This window comes from Nicotiana tomentosiformis, chromosome 4 (genome assembly GCF_000390325.3).
Source record: "Nicotiana tomentosiformis chromosome 4, ASM39032v3, whole genome shotgun sequence".
NCBI lineage: Eukaryota > Viridiplantae > Streptophyta > Magnoliopsida > Solanales > Solanaceae > Nicotiana > Nicotiana tomentosiformis.
Window position 1 is genome coordinate 30,926,796 of NC_090815.1, and position 18,211 is coordinate 30,945,006.

Here is an 18,211-nt window from a genome sequence, read left to right on the forward strand (position 1 = left end):
TATAGGGGGGTCGGCCTCGCGAGTTTCCCCCTCGGATGCATACCCATCCCCGACATAGGACATCCCATGGGTTACAAAAATAGAGTCATCCTCCGGCTCGTCCCTAAGCTGGAGGAGGGAATCGGAGGTAAGCACCCGTGAATTGGAGCCCCTCTTAGGCTTGCGGCGTACCCACTTCTTCAGTTCCTTTGCCTCGGAGCTCGGGGAGCCCTAGGGTTTTCTTTTCCTAATTTTTTATCCTCTGTGGCGGCAACTGGGGGATCAATGGAGAGGGGAACATATTCATCCCCTTCCTAAGGCCTAAGTTCAGTGGTCTTAGGCAAACCTGCAACAAAAAAGAAGGAAGAGGAGTTAGCAAAATAAAGGGTGTAGATATAGTGTAGACTACTTCTCAAGAAGTTACCATGAGAACGAGCCTCCCATCGGCCCTTCAATAGTCCGCGCCATGTGTGCTCAAAATAGGGCATCTGAGTGCTGATGCCCTCGATCCACTCCTTTAACCGGGGGACCACATTCGGAACCCGAGCAACAACTGCATAACCAAAAATATGAATGAGAAGATAGAAATGAAAGAAGAAGAAATTTTGATGTTGAAAGAAGGAGTTGTACTTACGAGATGCATTCCATTTCTCAGGGAATGACATGTATTCCGGGTGGATCAATTCCTCAGTCTTCGCTCGAACGAAGCATCCCTGCCAGCCTCGGTCCCGGTCTTCGTCGATATTGGAGAAGGGGGCCTTGCTGGTCTGGCGTGTAAGCTTGACCAGTCCCCTTCGGAATATCCGGGGACTGTATAATCGAAGCAGGTGGTCGATCGTGAACCGACGAGACTTGGTCTTGCTCACGAAGTAACGGAGGAGGGTCAAAATCTTCCACAATAATGGGTGGACCTTCCCGAGGCACACCTCGTACCTCTTGCAAAAATCCAAGACGATCGGGTCCACCGGGCCCAACGTGAAGGGATAAGTGTAAACACTTAAGTACACATGCATATGGGTAGTAACGGCGTCCTCGGGCCCGGGGACTACTACATCTTTGTCTTCCCAATGATACATGGGTAGTAACGGCGTCCTCGGGCCTGGGGACTACTACATCCTTGTCTTTCCAATGGCAATCCTTACGGACTATGGGAAGAACGTTCTTGGTTACAGAACATATATATCTTGAGACTCTTACGTCCCGGTCCTGTTTGCGAGAAGGCTTCTCGACCTTGAAGTCTTCTGCAGTCTAGCAACCCTCGGGATAAATGCTGACAAGAGAGGCTCGGCAGCCGGTTTGTTAGCATTCGCAACGGGGAAGCCGTTTCGAGGGCAACCACCTCAGGATTAACCGCTTCATTACCAGTGGCCAGTTGGGAAGATGAAGAGGCAACTTGTTGAGGAACTATTTTCGATGTTTTTTCCATTGTCATATGGGGGAGTATTTAAAAATTTGAGAAATAAACACGAAATTTTGGAAAAGTGGGTTTTGGAGATGAAGAACAGGATATGAAGATTTGAAGAAATTTTGGGTAGAAATCTGGAGATTGCTATGAAGACTGAGGAACAGGGATGAAGATATGAAGATTTGAAGAAGGTTTTGACAATGGTTGGAAGGCTCGAAGATAGCGGTTTGATCAGAAAGTAGAAAAAGGACAAAGGAAAGAGGCTTTTATAGGGAAACAGTCGATGCTTTGCATTCGAAGGCATCCTGCTGGTGAGAGACACATCTCCAAAGTTAGAACGACGCAATTGATGGTACGTTTAGGTTGCCTGTCGTAACGTACGTAGGAAGGAACCGGAGTCATTTGTCATTTTCCATCATTTCGGCAAGCCTACTCTTTGAGAAATGAGGAGACTATCTGTATACGGGTAAAATCGAGCCCGCTGCATAACAAAAACAACTTCCCGATGAGCCAAATGGAGCGGGAAGTGACCGTAATTGATCGAAATCAGAACGAGGAGCCCCTCATATCGGGGCTCGGGCAAAACACTTACCTTCGGGGATACCAGGGCCATATCCTCTAGGTCCGATTTGAGGATTGACACTTCGGTGAGCGCTGCCAAATAGCTGCACATGACTAACAAGGGACCATGATATCCGTGCCTAACCGGTTATCACGGCATGAATCTTAGCCCGTATCGACAGAAAATCAGTAATTAGCGAAACAGAAGATTTTTACCTTTTTTAGAATTATACTTAGGGTAAAATTCCCCTACTATATAAGGGAGAAAGCTTATTATTAATGGGACACATTGTAACATGCTTATCAAGGTAATATACTCTTATTCTCTCTGTTCTTATTTTTGTTCATCAGTTCTCCATTATTGTGAGCCCGGGATCGAAGGCAGGCATTTCATTAAGACATTACTGAGTCCGGGATCACTCTCACTATTGGTTTGACAATTTATTATATCCTTTATCTGTTTAATCTAACGACATTAATCATTTGTATTGAATTAATCAACATATCCTTAAAATCACATATAAATTCAATTGTTATCCGTTTTTAGGGTAAACAATGGAAGGGCCTCCCCTGCACATAAGATGAAATGCTAGTAAAAATGCAACATTTGACGATGTCCCTCAAGATGGAGCTGGTGAGAACAATTTCGTAGTGATATTATTAAAAGTTTGGTCGATTATATTCTTTTGTGATGTTAAAGGGTACCTGGACTCTTTGCAGATCCCTCCTAGGCCTTTACGTATATTCTCCCTCAAGATCAGAGGTAGGTTTATCAATTGTAGAACCGGCCTAGTATTTCACTCCAAGATATATTGCCTTTTGCCTATGGAATAGTAATTAGTTGTTTGTTATAAAAAGTCCGCACAGAATTTTATAAGATGACATTTGTTGATATTATTGTAGACTATGCTCAGATGCACTGTCGTTAGCGGAGTTCTGGAACATTTTGTAGCAGGACTGATAAAGGTAGAAGGCAACTGCAGGACCACATATGCGAAGGTTGTGCTTAAGTAGCAAAGAAGATTTTGTTTAACCATTTTTTATTAGTTTGTATACCTGCAACTTGGTCATATAGATACTACTTAGAACATATCATATATTCTTAGCATTTGCTTTATATTGGATTCTCAAGTCTTGATTCAACACCGTCGAAACTCAGGCTTTTAATCCTCATGATTTGGTGTGATTTCCAATACTAAAACTAGGCTAGACAAACTACAAACAACATTGAAACGGCCTGAGGACGAACTCCTCAGATATTTTTAAATTGAAATGTGGATTCATCAGCTTGAAGAAGTTGAGAAATGCAACAGAAGATTGGTATTAGACAACAGGAAAGGCATAATTTGCAATATAATATTTAGACTTGTACTCTTTCTATTTAGAACCTTGTAGTTCTAATAAAACAAAAAGTCAAGAGAATAAGCATTGAATAGCAGGTAAAAGACATTAAGCAATCCTAGGTTTTAAAAATGGACACACTAAGTAATTTGAAGAATTTGAAGCAAACAAGTAAATCACTCACAGAAATCACTTACTCCCCTTTCCCATTGATTAACACGTCCAAGGGATCACGGAGTTCTCCTTTCCAAATCCTAGCAACCCAATAACAGGTGGTTTATGTTATGAATTAAATGTTTCTTTAACCTACATTATTCATATTTCATATTTCACTATTTCTCATCTTACACCGTACTCGCAAGGCACAGGGACTGGTTTCTCCTGGAGGTGGTAAACGGGTGAGTCAAATCTATAAAACGGGTCAAATCAATAAACAGTCAGGACTCAACCAGCTCAAAATTTTCTTGTATTAAGATGATCGAATGCCGGGTAATAATCAACTCGGCCAATATATCTTCCTTGTTTATTTTACTTTTGTTTATAAAAAAAATGTGAAAATATATTTTTCTTAGGTTCTTAGCTTAGTTATTCTATTTACATAATCCCCAATCTTTACATTTGATTTTATGCATTTGGGTTTTGGTTGCATTTTGACCCATCGAATGGCCCGTTCGACCTTATAATTTGGTGAGTCGTTTCGGGCTCAACCTATTGGGCCAAGTTAACAAAAGAATTAGGCAAAATGACCTCCCGGCCACTTAAACTTGCACCTGATTGCCAACCCGGTAAAGGAACTTATAACTTTCCCATTTGAACACCTCAACTCATACATTTATAAACTAATAAACCTCTCAAATGGAGCGTGTATATTAAAGCGCTGACATTATAACACGTCATATTCTAGGACTAGTTGTTGCTTGATATATATAATTTGTGGGTCCCACTTATTTTAACTAATTTATCAAAATTTTAATTTCGTTGTTTTCCTTTTCTTCTTCATGGCCTTATACCAATAAGCCAACCCCATCATTTTTTTTCAATGCCACCCAAACACACCACCTCAACTCGTCACTCATATCTCTACCGCCAGCACCATCACACCACCACACTACTATAAATAAGTCAAACTCATTAGAATTTGTCTACGCATAGACCAGAAAAAAAGGAAAAATAAGAAACAAAGATAACTCGGTTAGTTGTTCTCTCTCTAAAATCACAAGTTCACCACTCCCTTCCTACCTATGGACCACCACAAAACTATATCAGAATGCTCCCCCACTTTGAAGCCATCGTTGATTTTCTTCTGCAAATTCCAAAATTGATTTTTGTTTTATTTTTGCCTAATTCAAAAATTGGCATACAAGTTTTGGATTCCTAATTTCCCTCTCAACTATAATCTTAACTTTTAAGGGAAGAATAGCCTAGGAGAAAATTGAAGGGTGCTTGTGACATTAAAATTATTGGGTTTGATTTGGAAGTAAGAGGAAAAAAAATTGATGTATTGGTTGGGAGGTTGGCGTACAGTGGTAGAGGAAGAAGGGGGAAGGGGTGTAATGGTAAAGAAAGGGATGGAATGTGGGTCTTTATTTCTTTTCTTTGTTTCATTTTTTTTTATTTTAGAAAACTTTTAATCCAAAATTATTATTCTCACACACGCTAATTATCATGAGTTGCACGCACTTTGTCCATGTCACATGTGCTCTTGCCATACAAGCATAGTCAATGGTCAAATGTGTTTATTATTTTACATATGTACTAGTTGAGATGTTCAAATAGGAAAGTTGTAAGTTTCTTTACCTGGTTGGCAATCAGGTGCAAGTTTAAGTGGCTAGGAGACTATTTTGCCAAAGAATTATGAGGAGTTTTTACAAGGGAGTTTTAACAAATAGCTGGCCATATTTTTTGTTTATTTTGTTAGACATATACATAGTTTATACATTGATTCTACACACACAATACATAAAATATGCATATATTATACCTTCACTAATTATTTGGGTTAATTCTTCTTTTTACAAAACACTAGTTTAGAGCCAAGTTTCCATACGTAACTATAGTTTGCCTAATTACCATTCGTATCTATCGTTCAATTGTTACCATCTTGTATCACTTGTATTCAGACGTGCAACGAATATATCATGTGTCAACTGTATTCGTTCGCGCAACGAATATAATCTGTATCAACTATATTTGTTCGTGCAACAAATACTTAAAGGAGTGTATACATTGTATTCGTATCGACTGTATTCGTTCGTGCAACGAATATAACCAAAGAGAAATGCAGAAATACAGAAAAATAACATGTTCTCGGTACTACAAGTGTATTTGCTATAAATTTAATTATAGCTATCAATAGTAATTTTCTAAAAGTATAACTACGAATGGTAAATATAGTGTATATGTTTGCTGTGTCTCTTAATTATTTCGAAGAGGTCGGCACTTGTGCTCTGGCTCTGGGGGGGTGGGTCTTCCCTTTCTCAATTATGGCGTACTTAGCCTAACATGTTTAAACTTGAACCAGCTAGGCGAGTAACTAAAAATGAATGAATTTTGCCACCTCTAATTCTTCCTACTATACTTCAGGGGAACATGTGGAGATCATATGGGTTTTGGGTTCTTCTAACTCAACTACCACTAGCTTTGGGGTATAACCAAAGTTTTTTCAGAGAAAAAATTATATGTTTTCTTTGTAGTGATAGATCGAGTCAAGTCAATGTCTTGTCTGATTCTTCCCTTCCTTTTGGCCCTATGTTTCCTCAAGTCATTTTCACCATATCGCAAGTCAGTTAGCGTGTTTATTAGCTATGAAACCGTATACTGTATAGTCACGTTTCCACTTTTTTTCTTTTTTAAAAATTTTGGGGTAAAAACTTTGTTAATGGGTTCAAAATGAATGCATAACTTAGGCACTAGATTCGCTCCTAAATGAAGTGGATGCAATCTCATGCAGACTTTGGAGATCAGATTCAAATCCCAACAAAGACAAAAAACACTAGGTGAGTTTTCTTCTCATATGCCTAACCTTAGTTGACGAAAATATTTGATACTAGTGGAATACTTAAGGTGGAGACAAACTGGCTCGAACACCAGCATTTTCTTAATAAAAGGGGAAAAAAAGGCTGAATAGTTTTCTGTGGATAGTATTATGGATACAGTGGTCAGTCCATTCTGTAAGTCTCGAGATCCCACTTCTTTTGGTCCTCCTCCTTTGTTTTTTCCTTCAAGTTGTCAAAGCTGAAATTTCCAAGTGAAATACAAAGATAATTGCTTACTCTCTGCTTCTTTCCTTGTATCAGTTTTGAATATCTTATAGCAAATTAATATTAGGGCAAGAATTGAGAATGATAGCTGTATCTTGTTGGTTTGTTTTATTCATTTTCTATCAGTTGCTGATCTTATCAGCTCAAGCTCAGAATCAATCCCAAGATAGCTGCCCCAAGGAATTCAAATGTGGGAGCTTTGGAAATGTCAAGTTTCCATTTTCTGTATCCTCACAACCTGCTTGTGGATTGTACACCATTGATTGTGATACTAAACCAAATCCAACGATTCATTTGGGAGGAAATGTTTACACTGCTCTGGAACAACGTTCGGATGATAATAGTTATAGAGTTTTAGACCTTAGGCTTAATGATTTATTGGCAGAAAACAGTTGCAATTCTTTCGATAAAAGTCTATCTTTTCCAAGTTCCCCTTCAATCTCGATTCGAACCAACCAACGCAATCTTACCTTGTTCAGATGCAACAGCAGTTTAGACATCAACAGGAGGATGAATGATCACTATTTTCGTGACTATAAGAATTATATTAAATGTAGAGGCTTCGGCATTTACTACAAGTATCCGACAACATGGAGGAAAGGCTACTCGGATGCACCAGAGGGAGCTATTCCTGTTAACTGTTCAGTGATTCAATTACCAATTAAATGGAGGTCGCAGTTACCTCAAACTAGTAGCTTGTTTGATCTCTTAACCGCGAATTTTACAATCCAGTGGAGCCTGTCTGATGATTGTAGTAAATGTTACTATCAAGGAGGCCGATGTTTAGCTGACAGCAACAACAATTTTCTTTGTTCCCCAAATCCCAAAGGTAAATTTTACTTACAAAGTGAAGTTAATATTGTTACGGAAGCCAAATGTATGTTGTGTGAATGAGTTATAATTACTATACAAAAAATTATGACAACCACTAAATAATAAATAAGACAATAAGACAACAATAAAAGAACACCAGAATTTACGAGGTTCGGCCAATTTTGCCTACTTCCTCGGACACAATCAATATTTTATTCCACTCCAAAATTACAAGTGAAATAATACTAAAAAGAGAAGATACAAATGCCTTAAGAAGATAAAAAAGGCAAATGAGAGGTGTACCTAAATCCTAAATATTAGGCCTCCTTTTATAGGGTGAAATTCCCATTCAAAATTGACATCCACCGATGTGGGACTTTTGACAATTTCAACAAATCTCCACCTTGGCAAAATTCCACATCTTCAAATTTCTCTCAATAACAAATTTTGGTTGTGTCTTCATCTTCAATCTTTAGTGTTCAACAATGTTGATCAAATCCAAACAATGTTGAAACTTGACCGCAGTCACCACTTTTGTGAGCATATCAGCAGGGTTCTCCGTAGTATGAATTTTCTTCACCGTGACTCCACTTTCTTCTATGATTTCTCGTACAAAATGATACCGAACATCAATGTGCTTCGTCCTTGTATGATAAACTTGGTTCTTCACTAATTGAATAGCACTTTGACTATCACAAAAAATTATAAAATTTTTTTGTTCAATACCAAGCTCCTTTAGCAACCCCTGAAGCCAAATTGCCTCCTTCACAGCCTCTGTAATATCCATGTACTCTGCCTCTGTTGTAGACAAAGCAACTGTTGACTGCAAAGTAGACTTCCAACTAACTGGTGCCTTTGCAAAAGTAAACACATAACCATTAGTTGACCTTCGTTTGTCCAGATCATCCGCAAAATCTGAGTCACAATATCCAACTACAGACCGATTGCCTTCCTGCTCAAAAACTAACCCAACATCTACAGTACTATGAATATATCGTAGAATCCATTTCACAGCTTGCCAATGCTCCTTTCCTGGATTATGCATATATCTGCTAATAACTCCAACGGCTTGTGAAATGTCAGGTCTCGTACAAACCATTACATACATCAAGCTACCAACAGTATTTGCGTATGGTACCCTTGACATATACTCCTGTTCAGTTTCATCCTTTGGCGACATAGTAGTACTTAGCTTAAAATGGGGAGCAAGTGGCGTACTAATTGGCTTAGTCTTCTTATCTATGCCAAAATGCTGTAGTACTCTCTTCAAATATTCTTTCTGAGATAAACAGAGTTTCTTTGAACGTCTATCTCTTATTATCTCCATGCCAAGAATTTTCTTTGCCTCACCCAGATCCTTCATCTCGAACTCCTCCTTCAGTTGAATCTTCAACTTATCAATTTCTTCCGAATTCTTGGAAGTTATCAACATATCATCAACATATAGGAGAAGATATACAAAGGAACCATCATTAAGTTTGCGCAAATACACACAATGATCGTATTTGCTTCTCTTGTACCCTTGCCGCAACATAAACTTGTCAAATCGCTTGTACCATTGTCTAGAAGATTGTTTCAATCCGTACAATAATTTTTCAAGTTTGCATACCATATTTTCTTTTCCAGCAACTTTGAATCCTTCTGGCTGATTCATGTAGATTTCCTCCTCCAAGTTTTCCATCTGAACTAGTTCCAAATCCAACTGTGCTACCAAAGCCAACATAATTCTAATGGAGGAATGTTTTACAACTGGAGAAAATACTTCATTGTAATCAATTCCCTCCTTCTGAGCATATCCTTTGGCCACCAATCTTGCTTTGTAGCGAACATCTTCTTGGTTAGGAAATCCTTCTTTCTTTGCAAATACCCATTTGCACCCAATTATTTTCTTTCCCTTCGGGAGATTGGCCAATTTTCATGTATGATTCTGATGAAGGGACTGCATTTCTTCATTCATGGCAATCCTCCACTTATCTTCTTCTGAACTTTGGATTTCGTCTTTATAAGTGGTAGGAACACCATCAGCTACAATTGAGGTTGCACAAGCAACCATCTCTATGAGACGAACAGGTTTCGTTATTGTCCTTTTTGGCCTGCTGGTTGCTATTGATTCAAGTTGTTGTCGAGGTTCCTGAGTTAGAATCTCCCTCTCTACTGGCTCTTCTTCCAGAGGGTAATCTTCATGAGTTTCCTCCTCTGCTTCTTGTGTAGGAAAAATAAATTTTTCCTCAAACTCCACCTGCTTTGATGCACCACCAGTTTGTTTGACATCTTCAACTATCACCTTATCTGTTATGGCAGATTCATCAAAGGTAACATCTCTGCTGAATATAATATTCCTTGTCTCTGGACACCATAAGCGGTATCCTTTGACTCCAGAAGTAATCCCCATAAATATAGCCTTCTTTGCTCTCAGATCCAATTTTGACTCTTTCACATGATAGTGTGCAATTGAGCCAAACACGTGCAAAGAGTCATAATCTACAGCAGGTTTTCCATACCATTTTTCAAATGGTGTCTTGCCATCAATAGCAACAGATGGTAGACGATTAATGAGGTGGCATGCATATGTAATTGCCTTAGCCCAAAATTCTTTGCCCAAGCCAGTATTGGACAACATACACCGTACCTTCTCCAGTAAAGTCCGGTTCATACGTTCTGCCACTCAATTCTGTTGTGGTGTATGTCTGACAGTGAAGTGTCGGACGATGCCATTATTTTCACAGACCTTATTGAAATGATCATTTTTGTATTCATCTCCATTGTCTGTGCAAATACACTTGATCCCCCTGCCTGTTTGATTCTCCACCATCGTCTTCCATTTGAGAAAAATTCCCAACACTTCATCTTTCCTCTTCATTGTATACACCCACACTCTTCGGGAAAAATCATCAACAAAGGTTACAAAATAGTGCTCCCCACCCAATGAAGGTGTTTTGGAAGAACCCCAAACATCAGAGTGTACATAATCCAAAATGCCTTTAGTATTATGGATCGCTGTACCAAATTTAACCCTTGCCTGTTTCCCTTTGACACAATGCTCGCAAAACTCCAAGTTGCAAGTCTTTACGCCTTTTAACAATCCTTGATTAGATAGAGCTTTCAAGGATTTCCCTCCAGCATGTCCCAATAACTGTACAACCACGATAGCGGTACATGTTATTGTTGTTTCGATTGGCCTTCATTACCACTAGTGCACCGGAGCATATTCTCATCACTCCATTTTTTGCAATGATTTTGAACCCTTTTGATTCTAGGGCTCCCACAGAGATGAGATTCTTCTTCAAACCCGGTACATATCGAACATCTGTTAATGTTCTGATCATTCCATCATGACTTCTTAATCTTATTGAACCAATGCCATATGAGGTAAGAGGGCTGTTATCCGCTGTGTGGATGACTCCATATTCTCCTTCTTGAAAATTCACGAACCAGTCCTTGTTGGGACACATATGATAGCTACAAGCCGAGTCCATCAACCATATGTCTGATGATGTTGATAACTCTGTTGTAACTAATGAGAAGTCTGAATCATCACAATCAGCTACATTTGAATCCATAATGGCCTTTCCATTGTTATGTCTGGCCTTATTCTTCAACTTCGAACAGTCTTTCTTCCAGTGCCCCTTTTCTCGACAAAAGGCACATTCATCTTTGCTGGGTCTAGATCTCGATTTGGATCTTCCCTTCTTAGTCCACGTTTGATTTTGAGGACGTCCCCTCACAATTAGTGCTTCTCCTTCTCCGCCCTTTTGTTTTTCTCCCTTTCTTTGTTCATAGCTGTACAAAGCCGAACAAACTTCTCTGAGAGAAATTTTGTCATTTCCATGGAGTAGAGTAGTTTCAAGGTGCTCGTACTCATTAGGAAGTGACCCCAACAACATCAAGGCCAAGTCACCATAATCAAAAGTTGTATCCATATTTTGCCAATCTGTGACCAACTTATTGAAACTAGTAATATATTCATTTATTGTGGTACCAGGAACATAGGTGAAGCGAAATAGTCTCTTCTTCATGTACAATTTATTTTGACTATTTTTCTTTAAAAGTTTATCCTCCAGTGCTTTCCATAATTTACTTGCAGAAGTTTTCTTTGTGTATGGATATTTCTGCTCTCTAGCAAGGTAGGATCGAATGGTACCGCAAGCAACACGATTGATAATTTTCCAATCTTCTTCTCCAATAACATCTGGTTTCTTTTCTTCAATGGCAAGATCTAGCCCTTGTTGAAAAAGAACATTTAGTACCTCGCCTTGGCACATCCCAAAATGTCCTGACCCGTCAAAAATTTCTACCGCAAATTTCGCATTTGACACAATTCTTGTCATAAGCGAAGATGCCAACGATGACGTATTATTGACACTTGATATAGATTCTTCTTATTTATTGTCTTCCATTTTGACACAAATATTATTTAGTAACTGACGACACAAATCAAGATTATTTCCTTTCTGGTGTGGAAGATAAGACTAAACTGCAACCACAGAGCATACTCAGACAGAACCTTAACTCAGTTACCAAGATAGATCTTTTCTGATGTGGAAGATCAGACTATGCTGCAACCACAAAGCATACTTAGACAGTACCTTGGCTCTGATACCAATTGTTGCGGAAGCCAAATGTATGTAGTGTGAATGAGTCACAACTACTATACCAAAAATTATGACAACCACTAAATAATAAACAAGACAATAAGACAATAATAAAAGAACACCAGAATTTACGAGGTTCGGCCAATTTTGCCTACTTACTCGGACACAATCAATATTTTATTCCACTCCAAAATTACAAGTGAAATAATACTAAAGAGAGATGATACAAATGCCTTAAGAAGATAAAAAAGGCAAATGAGAGGTGTACCTAAATCCTAAATATTAGGCCTCTTTTTATAGGGTGAAATTACCATTCAAAATTGACATCCACCGATGTGGGACTTTTGACAATTTCAACAAATATAACTAACAGTCCTTCCCTACACTGCAATACATTTACCGCTGTAGCTCTTTCATTTTCCAATTGTTCATTTTTGCTCCTCAAGTGACCTTTCTGTTCGCTCAGAGCAGATACAAAGTAGTTGCAGAAGGCACCTATATTATAATCATCAATTTTTACTACTCCATCACCAAGTTAACAATCTAACCGATGTCTTTGTCCTGCAATGTTTCAGTTATCCTCTTTTACTCTTGTTATGTACTATTTAATATTGCAGCATAAGATTGCACAAGTTACTTCATTTTATCTTCCTCTCCTCCTCGCGCAACACCTATCTAACCTTTCGTGATTTTCTTTGGCTGCAGTGAAGAGAAAGTCAAAACGAATTCTAGCTGCAGGTAAATCTATAGATACAAATTTTTATTTCATATCACTGGATGTTCTCATCTTGAGCCGAGGTTCTCATATCACTGATCTTTTTTGAGTTAGCTCACTCTTTAAAGTTGTCTAGTCAAGTGATGAAATGTCAGTTCTTTGTTCGTAGCAAAATATAAATAGTTATTTTTTTCTCTCGTCATAAAGTGTTGCTGGTGCATTAAAAGACGCACACACAGACAAAGAGTACCTTCTTCATGGAAAGGTTATTAAGCTGATAGATCTGTGCTAAATATTTTCTAATTTACCAAAGATGCAAAATTGGTAACAATCTTTCGATTGGTGTCTTGACAGCCACAGTTTCTTCTATTGGTGGAATCGCGATTCTGATTATCGTACTCCTGTACTTAAGAACAAAATGCTCCCTTAATTCCATGATTTTCTGGAAGAAAAAAGGAGAGGATTACAGAAATGTAAAGGACTTCCTTAAGAACTGTAGATCACTCGCTCCAAGAAATTACAGTTATCCTGAAGTCAAAAAAATGACCGAGTATTTCAAAAATAAACTTGGTCAAGGAGGCTATGGTTGTGTGTACAAGGGAAAGTTGCATAATGGTAGTCTTGTGGCAGTCAAGGTTTTGAAGGAATCGAAGGGCGGGGGAGAAGAGTTTATCAACGAGGTGGCAAGTATCAGCAGGACTTCTCACATTAATATTGTATCACTTGTGGGATTTTGTTTTGAGGGTCAAAACAAAGCTCTAATCTATGATTTCATGCCCAATGGATCCCTTGAGAAGTTCATTTATGACGCAAAATCAGGGACGAATCGTCAACTAGGATGGCAAACATTATACAATATTACACTTGGTATTGCTAGAGGATTGGAGTATTTGCATCGCGGTTGCAATACTCGAATCCTGCACTTCGATATAAAGCCTCACAACATTCTTCTGGATGAAGACTTCTGTCCAAAAATATCTGATTTCGGCCTTGCAAAACTATGTAACAAGAAGGAAAGCATTGTATCTTTATTGGGGGCAAGAGGGACTGTTGGATACATTGCACCAGAAATTGTGTATAAAAACATTGGAGGAGTTTCTCACAAGTCAGATGTGTACAGCTACGGTATGATGGTCCTCGAGATGGTTGGAGGAAGGAAGAATGTTGATTTTGCTGTTGACCGCACCAGTGAAATATTCTTTCCGCACTGGATTTACACACAAATTGAACAAAAGGAAGAGCTTGGATTAACTGGCATTGAGAAGGAAGAGGACAACAAACTTGCAGAAAAGATGATACTGGTAAGCCTGTGGTGTATCCAAACTGATCCGGCCAGCCGACCGTCTATTAGTATGGTTGTAGAGATGTTACAAGGTGAACTCGGATCTTTGCAAATGCCTCCTAAGCCGTTCTTGTATTCTCCTTCAAGGTCAGACAGAGACATGCCTACTACTACTTATACGGTTTAGGAATGGACCGGTTTATGTTTGATTTTGATCTAGACTTATCAAAACTTGGCAGAAACTATGTATGCATGATTTTGAATTAATCTTGATATTAGATAGCCCTACTTTTGGTCAGTTGTATAATCCTTTATTTCTGCTAATGTCTAAAGATGGCTCGGGTTAGTACCTAGCCATGTGTGAACCCACTCTACTGCTTAAGTCAGTAATGTCAATGAAAATAATGGACACAGCAAAATAACAAGAAAATATACTAGTTGTGAACACCACAAAACTCAGAGAGTGGATAGTGTCTTGGATGTCTGTTTTTCACTGTCTTTTCCCTGAGGCCTTTTTTCCTTCTTATCATACTTGCTCTAGGCTATAGCGTGTGTTTTCATCTTGTGAGGTTAATTACTCTATTCGGTACTCATATCCCTAAATCGAAGTTCTCTAAAGGCCGAATACATAGGTGGTCCTCTAAATGTTGACCTGAGCGGTTTTGGTTTTGATGATTGATAAAAGAAAACATGCATGAACCAGGTCCATGGACAGTGTACACAGGTGACGGGCAGAATCAAGCAAAAGGCATGCACGTGAAATGGATAAGTATAAGTGGTTATTTCTGATAATCCCTGAACAAAAATGTTGCATATTTGGTAAGGAGGAGGACTCCTTACTTGAAGAGAACTCTATCCAAGATAAGGAAAGAGTTAGAAGTTGAAGATAACTAGAACTCTTCCACCAAGGAAGAGTAAAGCATTAGACTTTTAGTTAATCTTTATTTACTAACTCTATATATATCAGTTGTGTTCTCTTTTACAGGTGATGCACACATACTGAAGTTAAGCACAAATTGAGAGAAAAATAGTAAGGAATTTTGTGAGCAATTCCTGTGAGATTTAAGAGTGCGATCCTGAAGCTACACGAACCAGATTGAAGAACCAGCTCCATAAAGAGTTTTATGTGTCTTTCTTTATTTCTAGTTCAAAGTGTAGTAGGCGTTTTGAGTTGTACCTTTCAGCTTTCTAAGAAGCAAATTGTAGTAGGTACCTGAGTTGTATCTTTCAAGTTAGAGGTAACTTGAAGTAGTTGCAACAGCCTATGGCGTGTTGCTATAAGGGTTAGAGTTAATCCTTAGGTTTGCAAGACGTTGTAAACTCTAGTTGTATTATTCAAGTTAGAGTTAACTTGAAGCAGTTGCAACAGCTTGTGGCTAGTTGCTACAAGGGTTAGAGGTAATCCTTCGGTTTGCAAGAGTTTGTAAACTTTGTTGTTGGCTCAGAGTTGTAGTGAAGTGTTTGGAAAAAATCCTACTGGGTAGTAGGTCGTGATTTTTTCACCTTTTGAGCCGGGTATTTTTCACGTAAAAATCCTTGTGTTCTTTACTTTCTGCATTATTTATTCCGCAACTGTAGTGTAAGGAACGCATAGAAGAATCAGGTCTTTCGATAATCCAGTGCACGCGAAAATCAGACACCACACAAATCATCCTCCCCCTCCCCTCTTGTATAGTATTGAAGTATAAAATATCAATTAGTATCAGAGTCGGTTATCCTTAAAGAGGCTAATACCTTAGGAAAAGATCAAGATGAGTGCACTACTTGAAAACTGTAAAGAGCAATCCACCACTAAGCCACTACTATTCAATGATCATACTAAGCCACAACTATTCAATGATCACTGATATTCTTTGTAGAAGGAGAGGAGAAGAGATCACTTGCAGATGACTGATGGGTGCTTCAAATGTGGTAAAAAGAACCACATGACCAAGAACTGTCCTATGTGGGTAGTCGAATGGAAAAAGAAAAAATCTGAAAGAAGGAACAGAAAGAAGGAACAACTTCATGACAAGAAGAACTACAACAAAAGGTCATCCAAAGCAATGGTTGCTACTTGGAAAGATAGTTCAGATGAGGACACTAATGATAATGCTGAACGAGCTCTCATAGCAATTCGAGAATCTGAAGATGAACCTGATGAAGAATCTGAGATAAGTTTTCTGGACCTTAAGGATAAAATTAAACTCCTTTCTAAAGATAGACTATCAGAATTGTTGCCAACTTTAATTGATGAATCTAAGAATATAAGTTATGAAAAGGAACAATTGTCTAAGGAATGTGTGATTTTGAAAGCAAAGTGTAAGAACCTGAAACTTAGGGTTTGTGAGACTATAAGTGAAAATACTGCATTAAAGAACCAGGTTCATGCATTTGAATCAAATATCTTAGAACTTAGATCTAAAAATATAAAGTTAAAGTTAGGGAGAAGAAAAGAGATAGCAAGTGATATACAACTCAACCTAGAGGATGACTTAAGGAAGGTTAAAGATGAGTTATACAAAAAGGAAGAAAATGCAAGAGTTTTGAAAGAGGACTTAACAAAGGTTAACCATGAGCTTGATAGAACATGTAAATGGAACAGGTCCTCCAATGCACTTTCATGGCTACAATAACACCATAGTAGCAACAAAAAGGGACTTAGCTTTAGGAACTCTACACCTAAATGGGAACCCAAAAATAAGTACCTAACACTCCCTGAGAATAAGATTTGTACACACTGTGGAAACATTGGTCACTACAAGAGTGAATGCACTGCAAAAGAACAAAGAATTTGTTCAAGGAAAAAATAGGCTACCAAGTTGGGCTAAAAAGAATTTGATTCATCCTTTTGCCTATAGAAAGGGACCCAAACTAGTTTGGGTTCCTAAGACTAACACTTGATTTCCTTTTGCAGGTCCAAGTGAAGGGGAGCAACCAAATATGATACATGGATAGTGGCTGCTCAAAGCATATGACAGGAAGCAAGAACCAGTTCCTTTCACTTGAGGACCTCAAAAGAGGTAATGTCTCCTTTGAAAATGGGAATCAAGGTGAGATCATTGGGGTTGGAAAGGTAGGTAAGACTGATTCTCACTCTATTGAGAATGTCTACCTGATAGATGGACTAAAGTACAGTCTAAAAAGTGTATCACAATCGTGTGATAGAGGTAACATGGTAGCATTCATCTCTACCAAATGCTTTGTGATTAATCTAACCACTGCTAAGATTGTTCTGCAAGGAAAAAGAGTGAACAATATATATGTTGTAGATCTGTCCACACTTTCAGAAAATGAACTCATTTGCTTAAGTGTACTGGATAATGATCCCCTCCTTTGGCACAAGAGACTTGGACATGCCAGTCTGAGTCAACTCAGCAAATTAGTCTCCAGGGACCTAGTGATAGGGCTGCCTAACATCAAGTTCAAGGAAGATAAAGTTTGTGAGGCTTGTGCAAGGGGGAAGCAGGTAAGATCCTCTTTTAAATGCAAGAAAATGGTAAGCACCACTAGGACGATAGAATTGGTCCATATGGATCTTTGTGGTCCAATGAGAACATTAAGCAGAGGTGGTAAAAGATATGTGATGGTGCTTTTTGATGATTATTCTAGGTTTACTTGGACATTATTTTTAACATCTAAAGATGAAGCATTTGACATGTTTACCTCTTTTGTTAGAAAAACTCAGAAACAACTAGGTAATCAACTTGCATCAGTTAGGTCTGATCATGGCACTGAATTTGAGAATGCTAAATTTGCTGAATTTTGTGATGAGCATGGCATAGATCATAATTTCTCTGCTCCTAGGACTCCACAACAAAATGGAGTAGTTGAAAGAAAGAATAGGAAACTTGAAGATATTGTTAGGACTATGCTTCTTTCTGGTAAACTGCACCATAGCTTCTGAGCAAAAGTTGTAAATACTGCATGCTATATCATAAATAAGTGCATGACTAGACCTCTTGTAGAGAAGACTCTATATGAGTTACTTAAAGGGAGAAAACCAAACATATCCCATCTTAGGGCATTTGGATGCAAGTGCTTTGTGCACAATAATGGTAAAGACTCCCTAGGTAAGTTTGATCCCAGAAATGATGAGGGAGTATTCTTGAGATATTTTTCACATAGTAAAGCTTATAAGGTCTATAACAAAAGAACTATATGTGTAGAAGAAAGTGTTCATGTGGTTTTTGATAAAACTAACATTCTTTATGAGAGACATGAACATGATGATGAAGCAATTGGGCTGGTAAGAAACTCAAATGAAACTATAGCGCAGACTGA

The 18,211-nt window shown here is 38.4% G+C and overlaps 1 protein-coding gene across 1 annotated transcript; it reads left to right on the forward strand.

The window, feature by feature from the left end:
* The first annotated feature begins 5,645 nt into the window (after nucleotides 1-5,645).
* LOC104115824 (rust resistance kinase Lr10-like) lies at nucleotides 5,646-14,301 on the forward strand. The gene is made up of 3 exons (XM_070199693.1): nucleotides 5,646-7,375; nucleotides 12,657-12,689; nucleotides 13,021-14,301. Exons 1-3 carry the CDS (start codon nucleotides 6,628-6,630, stop codon nucleotides 14,133-14,135), a joined length of 1,896 nt encoding a protein of 631 aa, XP_070055794.1. The 5' UTR covers nucleotides 5,646-6,627; the 3' UTR covers nucleotides 14,136-14,301.
* The last annotated feature ends 3,910 nt before the right edge of the window (nucleotides 14,302-18,211 follow it).

What these genes read in the sequence shown, in the direction of transcription:
- LOC104115824 (XM_070199693.1), top strand. Translation starts at nt 6,628, where the DNA reads ATGATAGCTGTATCTTGTTGGTTTGTTTTATTCATTTTCTATCAGTTG. An exon ending in TTGTTCCCCAAATCCCAAAG is followed by an intron (nt 7,376 to 12,656) that starts GTAAATTTTACT and finishes CTTTGGCTGCAG; the next exon opens with TGAAGAGAAAGTCAAAACGA. An exon ending in AAAACGAATTCTAGCTGCAG is followed by an intron (nt 12,690 to 13,020) that starts GTAAATCTATAG and finishes GTGTCTTGACAG; the next exon opens with CCACAGTTTCTTCTATTGGT.